This window comes from Oncorhynchus gorbuscha, linkage group LG03 (genome assembly GCF_021184085.1).
Source record: "Oncorhynchus gorbuscha isolate QuinsamMale2020 ecotype Even-year linkage group LG03, OgorEven_v1.0, whole genome shotgun sequence".
Classification (NCBI taxonomy): Eukaryota; Metazoa; Chordata; class Actinopteri; order Salmoniformes; family Salmonidae; genus Oncorhynchus; species Oncorhynchus gorbuscha.
In genome coordinates this window covers 8,702,087-8,720,098 of record NC_060175.1, presented here as the reverse complement: position 1 = coordinate 8,720,098, position 18,012 = coordinate 8,702,087, and the positions used below count along the sequence as shown (strand labels likewise).

At 42.0% G+C, this 18,012-nt stretch overlaps 1 protein-coding gene across 2 annotated transcripts in view; it reads left to right on the top strand.

The window, feature by feature from the left end:
- Positions 1-18,012, top strand: part of pcbp4 (poly(rC) binding protein 4) — a 163,206-nt gene that overhangs the window by 76,035 nt on the left and 69,159 nt on the right. For both annotated transcript variants that reach the window (XM_046338904.1, XM_046338905.1), the window contains exon 2: positions 16,920-17,099. In XM_046338904.1, the coding sequence (XP_046194860.1) occupies positions 16,992-17,099 (108 nt within the window). In that variant the 5' untranslated portion in view covers positions 16,920-16,991. The remainder of the gene's footprint in view (positions 1-16,919; positions 17,100-18,012) is intronic.

Genomic DNA, 18,012 nt, shown 5'->3' with positions numbered 1-18,012 from the left:
GAGAGGCTATATACAGTAGAGAGGCTATATACAGTAATGAGGCTATAAACAGTAGAGAGGTTATATACAGTAGAGAGTCTATATACAGTAGAGAGGTTATATACAGTAGAGAAGTTATATACAGTAGAGGGGCTATATACAGTAGAGGGGCTATATACAGTAGAGAGGCTATAAACAGTAGAGAGGCTATATACAGTAGAGGGGCTATATACAGTAGAGAGGCTATATACAGTAGAGAGGCTATATACAGTAGTGAGGCTATAAACAGTAGAGGTTATATACAGTAGAGAGGTTATATACAGTAGAGAGGTTATATACAGTAGAGGCTATATACAGTAGAGAGGCTATAAACAGTAGAGAGGTTATATACAGTAGAGGGGCTATATATAGTAGAGAGGCTATATACAGTAGAGGCTATATACAGTAGAGGCTATATACAGTAGAGAGGCTATATACAGTAGAGAGGCTATATACAGTAGTGAGGCTATAAACAGTAGAGGTTATATACAGTAGAGAGGTTATATACAGTAGAGAGGTTATATACAGTAGAGAGGCTATATACAGTAGAGAGGCTATATACAGTAGTGAGGCTATAAACAGTAGAGAGGTTATATACAGTAGAGAGGCTATATACAGTAGAGAGGTTATATACAGTAGAGAGGTTATATACAGTAGAGAGGCTATATACAGTAGAGAGGCTATATACAGTAGAGAGGCTATATACAGTAGTGAGGCTATAAACAGTAGTGAGGCTATAAACAGTAGAGAGGCTGTACACAGTAGAGAGGCTATACACAGTAGAGAGGCTATATACAGTAGAGGCTATATACAGTAGAGAGGTTATATACAGTAGAGAGGTGTTATACAGTAGAGGCTATATACCGTAGAGAGGTTATATACAGTAGAGGCTATATACAGTAGAGAGGTTATATACAGTAGAGGCTATATACAGTAGAGAGGTTATATACAGTAGAGGCTATATACAGTAGAGAGGTTATATACAGTAGAGGCTATATACAGTAGAGAGGTTATATACAGTAGAGGGGCTATATACAGTAGAGAGGTTATATACAGTAGAGAGGTTATATACAGTAGAGGGGCTATATACAGCAGAGGCTATATACAGTAGAGAGGCTATATACAGTAGAGGTTATATACAGTAGAGAGGCTATATACAGTAGAGAGGCTATATACAGTAGGGAGGCTATATACAGTAGAGGCTATATACAGTAGTGAGGCTATACACAGTAGAGAGGCTATACACAGTAGAGAGGCTATATACAGTAGAGGCTATATACAGTAGAGAGGTTATATACAGTAGAGACTATATACAGTAGAGAGGTTATATACAGTAGCGGCTATATACAGTAGAGAGGCAATATACAGTAGAGGCTATATACAGTAGAGAGTTATATACAGTAGAGGGGCTATATACAGTAGAGAGGTTATATACAGTAGAGGGGCTATATACAGCAGAGGCTATATACAGTAGAGAGGCTATATACAATAGAGAGGCTATATACAGTAGAGGTTATATACAGTAGAGGTTATATACAGTAGAGAGGCTATATACAGTAGAGGGGCTATATACAATAGAGAGGCTATATACAGTAGCGGTTATATACAGTAGAGGTTATATACAGTAGAGAGGCTATATACAGTAGAGGGGCTATATTTACATTTACATTTAAGTCATTTAGCAGACGTAGTGAGGCTATATACAGTAGATAGCCTATATACAGTAGAGAGGTTATATACAGTAGAGGGGCTATATACAGTAGTAGGCAATATACAGTAGGGAGGCTATATACAGTAGAGAGGCTATATACAGTAGTAGGCAATATAAAGTAGAGAGGCTATATACATTAGGGAGGCTATATACAGTAGAGGGGCTATATGCAGTAGAGGCAATATACATTAGAGAGGCTATATACAGTAGGGAGGCTATATACAGTAGAGAGGCTATATACAGTAGTGAGGCTATATACAGTAGTGAGGCTATATACAGTAGTGAGGCTATATACAGTAGAGAGGCTATATACAGTAGAGAGGCTATATACAGTAGAGAGGGTATATACAGTAGAGGCTATATACAGTAGAGAGGCTATATACAGTAGAGAGGCTATATACAGTAGAGAGGCTATATACAGAAGTGAGGCTATATACAGTAGAGGGGCTATATACAGTAGTGAGGCTATATACAGTAGAGGCTATATACAGTAGAGAGGCTATATACAGTAGAGAGGCTATATACAGTAGAGGCTATATACAGTAGAGAGGCTATATACAGAAGCGAGGCTATATACAGTAGAGAGGCTATATACAGTAGGGAGGCTATATACAGTAGAGAGGCTATATACAGTAGAGAGGCTATATACAGTAGAGAGGCTAAATACAGTAGAGTGGCTATATACAGTAGAGGGGCTATATACAGTAGGGAGGCTATATACAGTAGAGGGGCTATATACAGTAGAGAGGCTACATACAGTAGAGAGGCTATATACAGTATTGAGACTATATACAGTAGGGAGGCTATATACAGTAGGGAGGCTATATACAGTAGGGAGGCTATATACAGTAGAGAGGCTATATACAGTAGGGAGGCTATATATAGTAGGGAGGCTATATACAGTAGAGGTTATATACAGTAGAGGTTATATACAGTAGAGGTTATATACAGTAGAGGCTATATACAGTAGAGAGGCTATATACAGTAGAGGTTATATACAGTAGAGTTTATATACAGTAGAGGTTATATACAGTAGAGAGGCTATATACAGTAGAGGTTATATACAGTAGAGTTTATATACAGTAGAGGTTATATACAGTAGAGGGGCTATATACAATAGAGAGGCTATATACAGTAGAGGTTATATACAGTAGAGGTTATATACAGTAGAGAGGCTATAATATAATAATAATATATGCCATTTAGCAGACGCTTTTATCCAAAGCGACTTACAGTCATGTGTGCATACATTCTACGTATGGGTGGTCCCGGTAGAGGGGCTATATTTACATTTACATTTAAGTCATTTAGCAGACGTAGTGAGGCTATATACAGTAGATAGCCTATATACAGTAGAGAGGTTATATACAGTAGAGGGGCTATATACAGTAGTAGGCAATATACAGTAGGGAGGCTATATAAAGTAGAGAGGCTATATACATTAGGGAGGCTATATACAGTAGAGGGGCTATATGCAGTAGAGGCAATATACATTAGAGAGGCTATATACAGTAGGGAGGCTATATACAGTAGAGAGGCTATATACAGTAGAGAGGCTATATACAGTAGAGAGGGTATATACAGTAGAGGCTATATACAGTAGAGAGGCTATATACAGTAGAGAGGCTATATACAGTAGAGAGGGTATATACAGTAGAGAGGCTATATACAGTAGAGAGGCTATATACAGTAGAGAGGCTATATACAGAAGTGAGGCTATATACAGTAGAGGGGCTATATACAGTAGTGAGGCTATATACAGTAGAGGCTATATACTGTAGAGAGGCTATATACAGTAGAGAGGCTATATACAGAAGCGAGGCTATATACAGTAGAGGCTATATACAGTAGAGAGGCTAAATACAGTAGAGAGGCTAAATACAGTAGAGAGGCTATATACAGTAGAGGAGCAATATACAGTAGGGAGGCTATATACAGTAGAGGGGCTATATACAGTAGAGAGGCTACATACAGTAGAGAGGTTATATACAGTAGAGAGGTTATATACAGTAGAGAGGCTATATACAGTAGAGAGGCTATATACAGTAGAGAGGCTATATACAGTAGAGAGGCTATATACAGTAGAGAGGCGATATACAGTAGAGGGGCTATATACAGTAGAGGCTATATACAGTAGAGAGGCTATATACAGTAGAGAGGCTATATACAGTAGAGAGGCTATATACAGTAGAGAGGCTATATACAGAAGCGAGCCTATATACAGTAGAGGCTATATACAGTAGAGAGGCTATATACAGTAGGGAGGCTATATACAGTAGAGAGGCTATATACAGTAGAGAGGCTATATACAGTAGAGAGGCTATATACAGTAGAGGGGCTATATACAGTAGGGAGGCTATATACAGTAGAGGGGCTATATACAGTAGAGAGGCTACATACAGTAGAGAGGTTACATACAGTAGAGAGGCTATATACAGTAGTGAGACTATATACAGTAGAGAGGCTATATACAGTAGTGAGGCTATATACAGTAGGGAGGCTATATACAGTAGAGAGGCTATATACAGTAGGGAGGCTATATATAGTAGGGAGGCTATATACAGTAGAGGTTATATACAGTAGAGGTTATATACAGTAGAGGCTATATACCGTAGGGAGGCTATATACAGTAGAGGCTATATACAGTAGAGAGGCTATATACAGTAGGGAGGCTATATACAGTAGAGGCTATATACAGTAGTGAGGCTGTACACAGTAGAGGCTATACACAGTAGAGAGGCTATATACAGTAGAGGCTATATACAGTAGAGAGGTTATATACAGTAGAGAGGTTATATACAGTAGAGGCTATATACCGTAGAGAGGTTATATACAGTAGAGGCTATATACAGTAGAGAGGTTATATACAGTAGAGGCTATATACAGTAGAGAGGTTATATACAGTAGAGGCTATATACAGTAGAGAGGTTATATACAGTAGAGGCTATATACAGTAGAGAGGTTATATACAGTAGAGGGGCTATATACAGTAGAGAGGTTATATACAGTAGAGAGGTTATATACAGTAGAGGGGCTATATACAGCAGAGGCTATATACAGTAGAGAGGCTATATACAGTAGAGGTTATATACAGTAGAGGTTATATAAGGTAGAGGGGCTATATACAGTAGAGAGGCTATATACAGTAGAGAGGCTATATACAGAAGTGAGGCTATATACAGTAGAGGGGCTATATACAGTAGTGAGGCTATATACAGTAGAGGCTATATACAGTAGAGGCTATATACAGTAGAGAGGCTATATACAGTAGAGAGGGTATATACAGTAGAGAGGGTATATACAGTAGAGAGGGTATATACAGTAGAGAGGGTATATACAGTAGAGAGGCTATATACAGTAGAGGCTATATACAGTAGAGGCTATATACAGTAGAGGCTATATACAGTAGAGGCTATATACAGTAGAGGCTATATACAGTAGAGGGGCTATATACAGTAGGGAGGCTATATACAGTAGAGGGGCTATATACAGTAGAGAGGCTACATACAGTAGAGAGGTTATATACAGTAGAGAGGCTATATACAGTAGAGAGGCTATATACAGTAGAGAGGCTATATACAGCAGTGAGGCTATATACAGTAGGGAGGCTATATACAGTAGGGAGGCTATATATAGTAGGGAGGCTATATACAGTAGAGGCTATATACAGTAGAGGTTATATACAGTAGGGAGGCTATATACAGTAGAGAGGCTATATACAGTAGAGAGGCTATATAGAGTAGAGGCTATATACAGAAGTGAGGCTATAAACAGTAGAGAGGTTATATACAGTAGAGAGGCTATAAACAGTAGAGGTTATATACAGTAGAGAGGATATATACAGTAGAGAGGCTATATACAGTAGAGAGGCTATATACAGTAGTGAGGCTATAAACAGTAGAGAGGCTATATACAGTAGTGAGGCTATAAACAGTAGAGGTTATATACAGTAGAGAGGCTATATACAGTAGAGAGGCTATATACAGTAGAGAGGTTATATACAGTAGAGGCTATATAGAGTAGAGAGGCTATATACAGCAGAGGCTATATACAGTAGAGAGGTTATATACAGTAGAGGCTATATACAGTAGAGAGGTTATATACAGTAGAGGGGCTATATACAGTAGAGAGGTTATATACAGTAGAGAGGCTATATACAGTAGAGGGGCTATATACAGCAGAGGCTATATACAGTAGAGAGGCTATATACAGTAGAGGTTATATACAGTAGAGATTATATACAGTAGAGGTTATATAAGGTAGAGGGGCTATATACAGTAGAGAGGCTATATACAGTAGAGAGGCTATATACAGAAGTGAGGCGATATACAGTAGAGGGGCTATATACAGTAGTGAGGCTATATACAGTAGAGAGGCTATATACAGTAGAGAGGCTATATACAGTAGAGAGGCTATATACAGTAGAGAGGCTATATACAGAAGTGAGGCTATATACAGTAGAGAGGCTATATACAGTAGAGAGGCTATATACAGAAGCAATCCTATATACAGTAGAGGCTATATACAGTAGAGAGGCTATATACAGTAGGGAGGCTATATACAGTAGAGAGGCTATATACAGTAGAGAGGCTATATACAGTAGAGAGGCTATATACAGTAGAGGGGCTATATACAGTAGGGAGGCTATATACAGTAGGGAGGCTATATACAGTAGAGAGGCTATATACAGTAGGGAGGCTATATATAGTAGGGAGGCTATATATAGTAGGGAGGCTATATACAGTAGAGGCTATATACCGTAGGGAGGCTATATACAGTAGAGGCTATATACAGTAGAGAGGCTATATACAGTAGGGAGGCTATATACAGTAGAGGCTATATACAGTAGTGAGGCTGTACACAGTAGAGAGGCTATACACAGTAGAGAGGCTATATACAGTAGAGGCTATATACAGTAGAGAGGTTATATACAGTAGAGAGGTTATATACAGTAGAGGCTATATACCGTAGAGAGGTTATATACAGTAGAGGCTATATACAGTAGAGAGGTTATATACAGTAGAGGCTATATACAGTAGAGAGGTTATATACAGTAGAGGCTATATACAGTAGAGAGGTTATATACAGTAGAGGCTATATACAGTAGAGAGGTTATATACAGTAGAGGGGCTATATACAGTAGAGAGGTTATATACAGTAGAGAGGTTATATACAGTAGAGGGGCTATATACAGCAGAGGCTATATACAGTAGAGAGGCTATATACAGTAGAGGTTATATACAGTAGAGGTTATATAAGGTAGAGGGGCTATATACAGTAGAGAGGCTATATACAGTAGAGAGGCTATATACAGTAGAGAGGCTATATACAGAAGTGAGGCTATATACAGTAGAGGGGCTATATACAGTAGTGAGGCTATATACAGTAGAGGCTATATACAGTAGAGGCTATATACAGTAGAGGCTATATACAGTAGAGAGGGTATATACAGTAGAGAGGCTATATACAGTAGAGGCTATATACAGTAGAGGCTATATACAGTAGAGGCTATATACAGTAGAGAGGCTATATACAGTAGAGGGGCTATATACAGTAGGGAGGCTATATACAGTAGGGAGGCTATATATAGTAGGGAGGCTATATACAGTAGAGGTTATATACAGTAGAGGTTATATACAGTAGAGGCTATATACCGTAGGGAGGCTATATACAGTAGAGGCTATATACAGTAGTGAGGCTATATACAGTAGAGAGGCTATATACAGTAGAGAGGCTATATACAGTAGAGAGGCTATATACAGTAGGGAGGCTATATACAGTAGAGGCTATACACAGTAGAGAGGCTATACACAGTAGAGAGGCTATATACAGTAGAGGCTATATACAGTAGAGAGGTTATATACAGTAGAGACTATATACAGTAGAGAGGTTATATACAGTAGCGGCTATATACAGTAGAGAGGCTATATACAGTAGAGGCTATATACAGTAGAGAGGTTATATACAGTAGAGGGGCTATATACAGTAGAGAGGTTATATACAGTAGAGGGGCTATATACAGCAGAGGCTATATACAGTAGAGAGGCTATATACAGTAGAGAGGCTATATACAGTAGAGGTTATATACAGTAGAGAGGCTATATACAGTAGAGGGGCTATATACAATAGAGAGGCTATATACAGTAGAGGTTATATACAGTAGAGGTTATATACAGTAGAGAGGCTATATACAGTAGAGGGGCTATATACAATAGAGAGGCTATATACAGTAGAGGTTGTATACAGTAGAGGTTATATACAGTAGAGAGGCTATATACAGTAGAGGGGCTATATTTACATTTACATTTAAGTCATTTAGCAGACGTAGTGAGGCTATATACAGTAGATAGCCTATATACAGTAGAGAGGTTATATACAGTAGAGGGGCTATATACAGTAGTAGGCAATATACAGTAGAGGCTATATACAGTAGAGAGGCTATATACAGTAGAGAGGCTATATACAGTAGTAGGCAATATAAAGTAGAGAGGCTATATACATTAGGGAGGCTATATACAGTAGAGGGGCTATATGCAGTAGAGGCAATATACATTAGAGAGGCTATATACAGTAGGGAGGCTATATACAGTAGAGAGGCTATATACAGTAGTGAGGCTATATGCAGTAGTGAGGCTATATACAGTAGAGAGGCTATATACAGTAGAGAGGCTATATACAGTAGAGAGGGTATATACAGTAGAGGCTATATACAGTAGAGAGGCTATATACAGTAGAGAGGGTATATACAGTAGAGAGGCTATATACAGTAGAGAGGCTATATACAGTAGAGAGGCTATATACAGAAGTGAGGCTATATACAGTAGAGGGGCTATATACAGTAGTGAGGCTATATACAGTAGAGGCTATATACAGTAGAGAGGCTATATACAGTAGAGAGGCTATATACAGTAGAGGCTATATACAGTAGAGAGGGTATATACAGTAGAAGCGAGGCTATATACAGTAGAGGCTATATACAGTAGAGAGGCTATATACAGTAGGGAGGCTATATACAGTAGAGAGGCTATATACAGTAGAGAGGCTAAATACAGTAGAGAGGCTATATACAGTAGAGGGGCTATATACAGTAGGGAGGCTATATACAGTAGAGGGGCTATATACAGTAGAGAGGCTATATACAGTAGAGAGGTTATATACAGTAGAGAGGCTATATACAGTATTGAGACTATATACAGTAGAGAGGCTATATACAGTAGTGAGGCTATATACAGTAGGGAGGCTATATACAGTAGAGAGGCTATATACAGTAGGCAGGCTATATATAGTAGGGAGGCTATATACAGTAGAGGTTATATACAGTAGAGGTTATATACAGTAGAGGTTATATACAGTAGAGAGGCTATATACAGTAGAGAGGCTATATACAGTAGAGGTTATATACAGTAGAGTTTATATACAGTAGAGGTTATATACAGTAGAGGGGCTATATACAATAGAGAGGCTATATACAGTAGAGGTTATATACAGTAGAGGTTATATACAGTAGAGAGGCTATATACAGTAGAGGGGCTATATTTACATTTACATTTAAGCCATTTAGCAGACGTAGTGAGGCTATATACAGTAGAGGTTATATACAGTAGAGGGGCTATATACAGTAGTAGGCAATATACAGTAGGGAGGCTATATACAGTAGAGAGGCTATATACAGTAGAGAGGCTATATACAGTAGAGAGGGTATATACAGTAGAGGCTATATACAGTAGAGATGCTATATACAGTAGAGAGGGTATATACAGTAGAGAGGCTATATACAGTAGAGAGGCTATATACAGTAGAGAGGCTATATACAGTATTGAGGCTATATACAGTAGGGAGGCTATATACAGTAGAGAGGCTATATACAGTAGAGAGGCTATATACAGTAGGGAGGCTATATATAGTAGGGAGGCTATATACAGTAGATGTTATATACAGTAGAGGTTATATACAGTAGAGGTTATATACCGTAGAGAGGCTATATACAGTAGAGGCTATATACAGTAGTGAGGCTATATACAGTAGAGAGGCTATATACAGTAGGGAGGCTATGTACAGTAGAGAGGCTATATACAGTAGAGAGGCTATATACAGTAGTGAGGCTACATACAGTAGAGAGGCTATATACAGTAGGGAGGCTATATACAGTAGGGAGGCTATATACAGGCACCGGTTAGTCGGGCTGATTTGAGGTAGTATATACATGTAGATATGGATAAAGTGACTGAAATAAAGGGTTGGTCTATAATGAGAAACGGTCCTACTGTAGAATTAGAGAGGGGTGAGAGGGTCATTACTCTACATCTATTTCTGATAACCCCTAGAAACAGGATGCTAATTCACACCATGTGACCAAGGCTTGGTCCTGTGTGCCAGCTAGCATCACATTTGTGACCTACTTTCAAGCAGAACTGTGTTTTGGGGAAGTGTGTGTGTGTGTGTGTGTGTGTGTGTGTGTGTGTGTGTGTGTGTGTGTGTGTGTGTGTGTGTGTGTGTGTGTGTGTGTGTGTGTGTGTGTGTGTGTGTGTGTGTGTGTGTGTGTGTGTGTGTGTGTGTGTGTGTGTGTGTGTGTGTGTGTGTGTGTGTGTTTCCCAGCAGCAGATTGTTACCCTGTAAACACAAACACACACACACACACACACACACACACACACACACACACACACACACACACACACACCCTCCTCCCCACAGCTGCAGTTCCTCAGGCGTGACAATTGAGTCTCTAATTACTGTAACCATGCTTCTGGCAGACAGGCAGTCTTAGGCTGACACACACGAACACCACACACACACTCTCACACACACATACCACAACACACACACACACCACACCACAGGAGCTTGGTGGTATCTTAATTGGGGAGAACAGGCTCGTGGTAATAACTGGAGCGGAATCAGTGGAACGGTATCCAATACATCAAACACATGGTTTCCAGGTGTTTACCCTGTGTCCACTGCACCTTAAATTGGGGAGAACAGGCTCGTGGTAATATCTGGAGTGGAATCAGTGGAACAGTATCCAATACATCAAACACGTGGTTTCCAGGTGTTTGATGCCGTTCAATTTGCTCCGTTCCGGTCATTATTATGAGCCGTCCTCCCCTCACCAGCCTCCACTGACACACGCGGTATCTCAGCTGAGACACGACGACGAACGTCTAAGTGTCTAAATGTTTCTCACCAGACAGATGCAAAAGAGGACGAGTCATAACAGACACATAACAGAGATGTCTTTTTTTTCCTGCCATGTGATGACTGTCTTGCAGAGGCTTTTAAGCGTCTACCGGGCGAGTGGCATGTTCAAGCTAGAAGCTGATTTAATGCCCACTTAAAGCTTTTGACAGATTCTCAATTAAGTTTATTTTTTAAATTAGAGTGCTGATTTGCTATGCTAGCTCCTGATACTTGGCAATCATATTAATGTTCACAGTCTTGATTGGACCTTTTTTGTTGCACAGTCTTTTATATATATATATATATATATATATATATATATATATATATATATATATATATATATATATATATATATATATATATATATATATATATATATGGATATATATATATATATATATATATATATATATATATGTACACGTAGATGGCTAAATTTTCCATCCACCACCGCGAGTGTGCGCCAGGGGCAGGGAGGGGTTCCTGAGGGTGAGCTGGTGGAAGTTCCGGCTGACTGAGGCTCCACGACTGGAGCAGGACTCTCCTAAACTATGGCTAGTCAAGGCTCTGGCTGAGAGGGTGTACAGACCTTGGTGTGGTGGACTGTGTGCACTCTGGAGTTGTCTTCATCTGCTGGGGAGCTCTGGAGAGCAGAAGGATACTTCTGTGCCTCCGGCCGGGGTGACCTAGAGGGACTTCGGTCGGGAAAGCAGCTGGGCCACCTCATAGTGGAAGTCCCAACGCCCCCATGGAATTGGCGAATGCCCTAGCCAGGGAGGCCTGAAGTAGAGTCTCTTAGGGGAGTAGATGGGCTGACTCTGAGAGGTCTGAAGTAGAGTCTGTTTGGGGAGTAGATGGGCCGAGTCTGAGAGGTCTGAAGTAAAGTCCGTTTGGGGAGTAGATGGGCCGAGTCTGAGAGGTCTGAAGTAGTCTGTTAGTGGAGTAGATGGGCCGAGTCTGAGAGGTCTGAAGTAAAGTCTGTTAGGGGAGTAGATGGGCCGAGTCAGAGAGGTCTGAAGTAGAGTCTGTTTGGGGAGCAGGTCTGAAGTAGAGTCTGTTTGGGGAGCAGGTCTGAAGTCTGGGAGTATCGCCTATGGTGGGACTTCTGTGACAGGTCATAGAGTGGTAACGGTCAGGAGAGGGTGCTCCCACGGCGGGGACTCAGGCCGGGAGGGCATGGAGTACTCCCTCCTGATCTCGTCCTGCTCATGACGTAGGTCCTCCTATTCCCTCAGAAGCTCCCAACTGGTGAGGGTGTGGCCAACCCTTACTACTGAGCAGGGCTGGTCGTCTGTATCCTGGGGCGTGGAAACAACTCCTCTTCATGTTAATGCAACATCGTCTCTGTCGCTAGGTCAGAATCCAGCTCGAAGGACCATGTAAAAACAGCTAACTGGAGCTCGTCTGAGGGGGTCGGCTGTGAACGCCCTCACCCGCTAGTATTTAATGCCGATCAGGAGATGATTGTGGACTACAGGAAAAGGAAGACTGAGCCACCCCCCATCCTCATCGACGGGTCTGTAGTGGAGCAGGTTGAGAGCTTCAACTTCCTTGGTGTCCACATCACCAACAAACTATCATGGTCCAAACACACTAAGACAGTCGTAAAGAGGGCATGACAAAGCCTATTCCCACTCGGGAGACTGAAAAGATTTGGCATGTACATCACTGGGGGCAAGCTTACTGCCATCCAGGACCTGTATACCAGGCGGTGTCAGAGGAAGGCCCTAAAAAATTGTCAACGACTCTAGCCACCCTAGTCATAGACTGTTCTCCCTGCTTCCCTACGGCAAGCGGTACCGGAGCGCCAAGTCTAGATCCAAAAGGCTTCTTAACAGCTGCTACCCCCAAGCCATAAACCTCCTAAACAGTTAATCAAAGGACTACCCAGACCCTTCTTTTACACTGCAGCTACTCTCTGTTATTATCTATATGCATAAGTCACTTTAATAAATCTACCTACATGTATATATCACTTCAATTACCTCGACTAACCGGTGCCCCCACACATTGACTCTGTACCGGTACCCCCTGTATATAACCTCCACATTGATTTTGTACCGGTACCCCCTGTATATAGCCTCCACATTGACTCTGTACCGGTACCCCCTGTATATAGCCCCCACACATTGACTCTGTACTGGTACCCCCTGTATATAACCTCCACATTGACTCTGTACCGGTACCCCCTGTATATAACCTCCACATTGACTCTGTACCGGTACCCCCTGTATATAGCCCCCACACATTGACTCTGTACTGGTACCCCCTGTATATAGCCTCCACATTGACTCTGTACCGGTACCCCCTGTATATAGCCCCCACACATTGACTCTGTACTGGTACCCCTGTATATAGCCTCCACATTGACTCTGTACCGGTACCCCCTGTATATAACCTCCACATTGACTCTGTACCGGTACCCCCTGTATATAACCTCCACATTGACTCTGTACCGGTACCCCCTGTATATAACCTCCACATTGACTCTGTACCGGTACCCCCTGTATATAACCTCCACATTGACTCTGTACCGGTACCCCCTGTATATAACCTCCACATTGACTCTGTACCGGTACCCCCTGTATATAGCCCCCACACATTGACTCTGTACTGGTACCCCTGTATATAGCCTCCACATTGACTCTGTACCGGTACCCCCTGTATATAGCCCCCACACATTGACTCTGTACTGGTACCCCCTGTATATAGCCTCCACATTGACTCTGTACCGGTACCTCCTGTATATAACCTCCACATTAACTCTGTACCGGTACCCCCTGTATATAACCTCCACATTAACTCTGTACCGGTACCCCCTGTATATAGCCTCCACATTAACTCTGTACCGGTACCCCCTATATATAACCCCCACACATTGACTCTGTACCGGTACCCCCTGTATATAACCTCCACATTGACTCTGTACCGGTACCCCCTGTATATAACCTCCACATTGACTCTGTACCGGTACCCCCTGTATATAGCCTCCACATTAACTCTGTACCGGTACCCCCTGTATATAGCCTCCACATTAACTCTGTACCGGTACCCCCTGTATATAGCCTCCACATTAACTCTGTACCGGTACCCCCTGTATATAACCTCCACATTAACTCTGTACCGGTACACCCTGTATATAACCTCCACATTAACTCTGTACCGGTACACCCTGTATATAGCCTCCACATTGACTCTGTACTGGTACCCCCTGTATATAACCTCCACATTAACTCTGTACCGGTACACCCTGTATATAGCCTCCACATTGACTCTGTACCGGTACCTCCTGTATATAACCTCCACATTGACTCTGTACCGGTACCCCCTGTATATAACCCCCACACATTGACTCTGTACCGGTACCCCCTATATATAACCTCCACATTGACTCTGTACCGGTACCCCCTATATATAACCTCCACATTGACTCTGTACCGGTACCCCCTGTATATAACCTCCACATTGACTCTGTACCGGTACCCCCTGTATATAACCTCCACATTGACTCTGTACCGGTACCCCCTGTATATAACCTCACTATTATTATTTTACTGCTGCTCTTTAATTATATGTTACTTTTATTTTTAATGTTTTACTTCTTAAAGCATTGTTGGTTAAGGGCTTGTAAGTCAGCATTTCACTGTAACGTCTACACCTTGTTGTATTTCGGCGCATTGTGACAAATAAAATTAGATTTAACATTTTAATTGATTGTTAAGGTTCTGACTTGCACACACACACACACACACACACACACACACACACACACACACACACACACACACACACACACACACACACACACACACACACACACACACACACACACACACACACACACACACACACACACACACACACACACACACACACACACACACACACACACACACACACACACACACACACACACACACACACACACACACAGACACAGACACAGACACAGACACAGACACACAAACACAAACACATCCTAGAAGAAGTCTTTGCGGTTCTATAAGGAAAGGACAATGCATGTACATATTAACAGCTGTAATGCAGCTATACAATTGGAACCTTAGACTACATAGCCTAGATAGTATATCACTGAACACACATAGTCACACAGCTACAGATAGGATGTCAACGTCTTGGCGGAGAGAGAGACTAATTACTGCTGCCAGTCACGACTTGTGACCTTTTCTCTCCAGCCAGCTGGAGATCTTATCTAATAGGATATAAATCAAGTGTGTATGTGGAAGTACACCCAGGCCATCTGGAATCATCTTCTACTGGTTTCCCTTTTCTTCCACGTAACACAGACTCGTAGAGTAGCATTAGCATGCACATAATGACAGCTACGAACATGCTATTATTTACAGTAGCTGGCAATTCTCTACTTAGACGATAGTATGCATTACCTAAACAGGTAGGCAATGCTCACCGCTGGCGAGTTACATATTTAACAAGATAACCAACGCTAGCAAGGTTTCAGTAGCATGGGGACCAATCATCAGAAACTATCCCCAACAATACAAGGCACAAACACTTCTAGAAGACAAACTGAAACCTTGGTCCCCAGCCAAACTTGGCATCCTCATTGGCCAAAGATGATAACCACTCTGAGCTACAGTGGGAGGGGCCAGAGTCCACTTGTCCACATGTCCATGAAACCTGGCAGTGATTGAAGAGCTGAGAGGGGGATAAATCACCCTAACGGGACTGTGGGGAGAGGTAGTGCACAGGCATGGCCTTTTTTTACACATTGTGTTCCTTGTTCGTTGTCCTCGTCATTATGTAGAAGAGTTTGAAAAGATAAGACTCTGGTTATAATGAGCTAAACTGTGTTGTTACCAACGACCTGCTTCTCTAACAATGACCTGTTTCTCTAACAACGACCTGTTTCTCTAACAACGACCTGTTTCTCTAACAATGACCTGTTTCTCTGACAACGACCTGTTTCTCTAACAACGACCTGCTTCTCTAACAACGACCTGTTTCTCTAACAACAACCTGTTTCTCTAACAACGACCTGTTTCTCTAACAACGACCTGTTTCTCTGACAACGACCTGTTTCTCTAACAACGACCTGCTTCTCTAACAACGACCTGTTTCTCTAACAATGACCTGTTTCTCTAACAACGACCTGTTTCTCTAACAACAACCTGTTTCTCTAACAACGACCTGCTTCTCTAACAACGACCTGTTTCTCTAACAATGACCTGTTTCTCTAACAACGACCTGTTTCTCTAACAACGACCTGTTTCTCTAACAACGACCTGTTTCTCTAACAACGACCTGTTTCTCTGACAACGACCTGTTTCTCTAACAACGACCTGTTTCTGTAACAACGACCTGTTTCTCTGACAACGACCTGTTTCTGTAACAACGACCTGTTTCTCTGACAACGACCTGTTTCTCTGACAACGACCTGTTTCTCTGACAATGACCTGTTTCTCAGACAATGACCTGTTTCTCTAACAATGACCTGCTTCTCTAACAATGACCTGTTTCTCTGACAGTGACCTGTTTCTCAGACAATGACCTGTTTCTCAGTGACCTGTTTCTCTAACAGTGACCTGTTTCTCTGACAACGACCTGTTTCTGTAACAACGACCTGTTTCTCTGACAACGACCTGTTTCTCTGACAATGACCTGTTTCTCAGACAATGACCTGTTTCTCTAACAATGACCTGCTTCTCTAACAATGACCTGTTTCTCTGACAGTGACCTGTTTCTCAGACAATGACCTGTTTCTCAGACAGTGACCCGTTTCTCTGACAGTAACCTGTTTCTCAGACAATGACCTGTTTCTCTAACAGTGACCTGTTTCTCTAACAACGACCTGTTTCTCTAACAGTGACCTGTTTGTCTAACAACCTGTGATACAACCTGTGATACATTTCCGTTTTGGAAAATTAGACAATTGTTAAGTTTTCTGGGATAACTCAAAAGAAAAATCAATAATCAATAATCACTATAATCAATAATAACAAAGTGTTGTACTTCCTGTGTTTTCCTACAGAGAGCTGTGAGGAGAGAGAGAACCTCTCCCTTCACCCTGAGAGTCTGTCTGTCTGTCTGCAGAGCATCTTTCATGCGTCTCCTTGTGTCTCAGTCTCACATCAACATGAACTGTGAACAGGACTTTGGGGAGGGGGGCATGAACGTCACCCTTACGCTACGGCTCCTCATGCACGGAAAGGTAGGTCTGTCTGCTTGCTTTAGATGATGACACACACGTGGCCAGGGGTGGACTTGGTCTAGTCATCTAGTGGTCTAGTGGTCTAGTGGTCTGGTGGTCTAGTGGCTATCTGGAGTGATCTAGTGTTCTAATGGTCTAGTGACTGTCTGGAGTGATCTAGTGTTCTAATGGTCTAGTGACTGTCTGGAGTGATCTAGTGTTCTAATGGTCTAGTGACTGTCTGGAGTGATCTAGTGTTCTAATGGTCTAGTGACTGTCTGGAGTGATCTAGTGTTCTAATGGTCTAGTGACTGTCTGGAGTGATCTAGTGTTCTAATGGTCTAGTGACTGTCTGGAGTGATCTAGTGTTCTAATGGTCTAGTGACTGTCTGGAGTGATCTAGTTTTCTAGTGGTCTAGTGTTCTAGTGGTCTAGTGTTCTAGTGTTCTAGTAGTCTAGTGTTCTAGTGATCTAGTGGTCTATTGGCTGTCTGGAGTGGTCTAGTGGTCTAGTGGCTGTCTGGAGTTGTCTAGTGGCTGTCTGGAGTGGTCTAGTGGTCTAGTGGCTGTCTGGGGTGGTCTAGTGGTCTAGTGGCTGTCTGGAGTGGTCTAGTGGTCTAGTGCCTGTCTGGGGTGGTCTTGTGGCTGTCTGGGGTGGTATAGTGGTCTAGTGGCTGTCTGGGGTGGTCTAGTGGTCTAGTGGCTGTCTGGGGTGGTCTAGTGGCTGTCTATGGGGTTCTTGTGACAGTGGTCTAGTTGTATAGTGGTCTAGTTGCTGTCTGGGGTGGTCAAGTGGTCTAGTGGTCTAGTGGCTGTCTGGGGTGGTCTAGTGGTATAGTGGTCTAGTTGCTGTCTGGGGGGATCTAGTGACTGTGATATAGTGGTCTAGTGGTATAATGGTCTAGTGCCTCTCTGGGGTGGTATAGTAGTCTAGT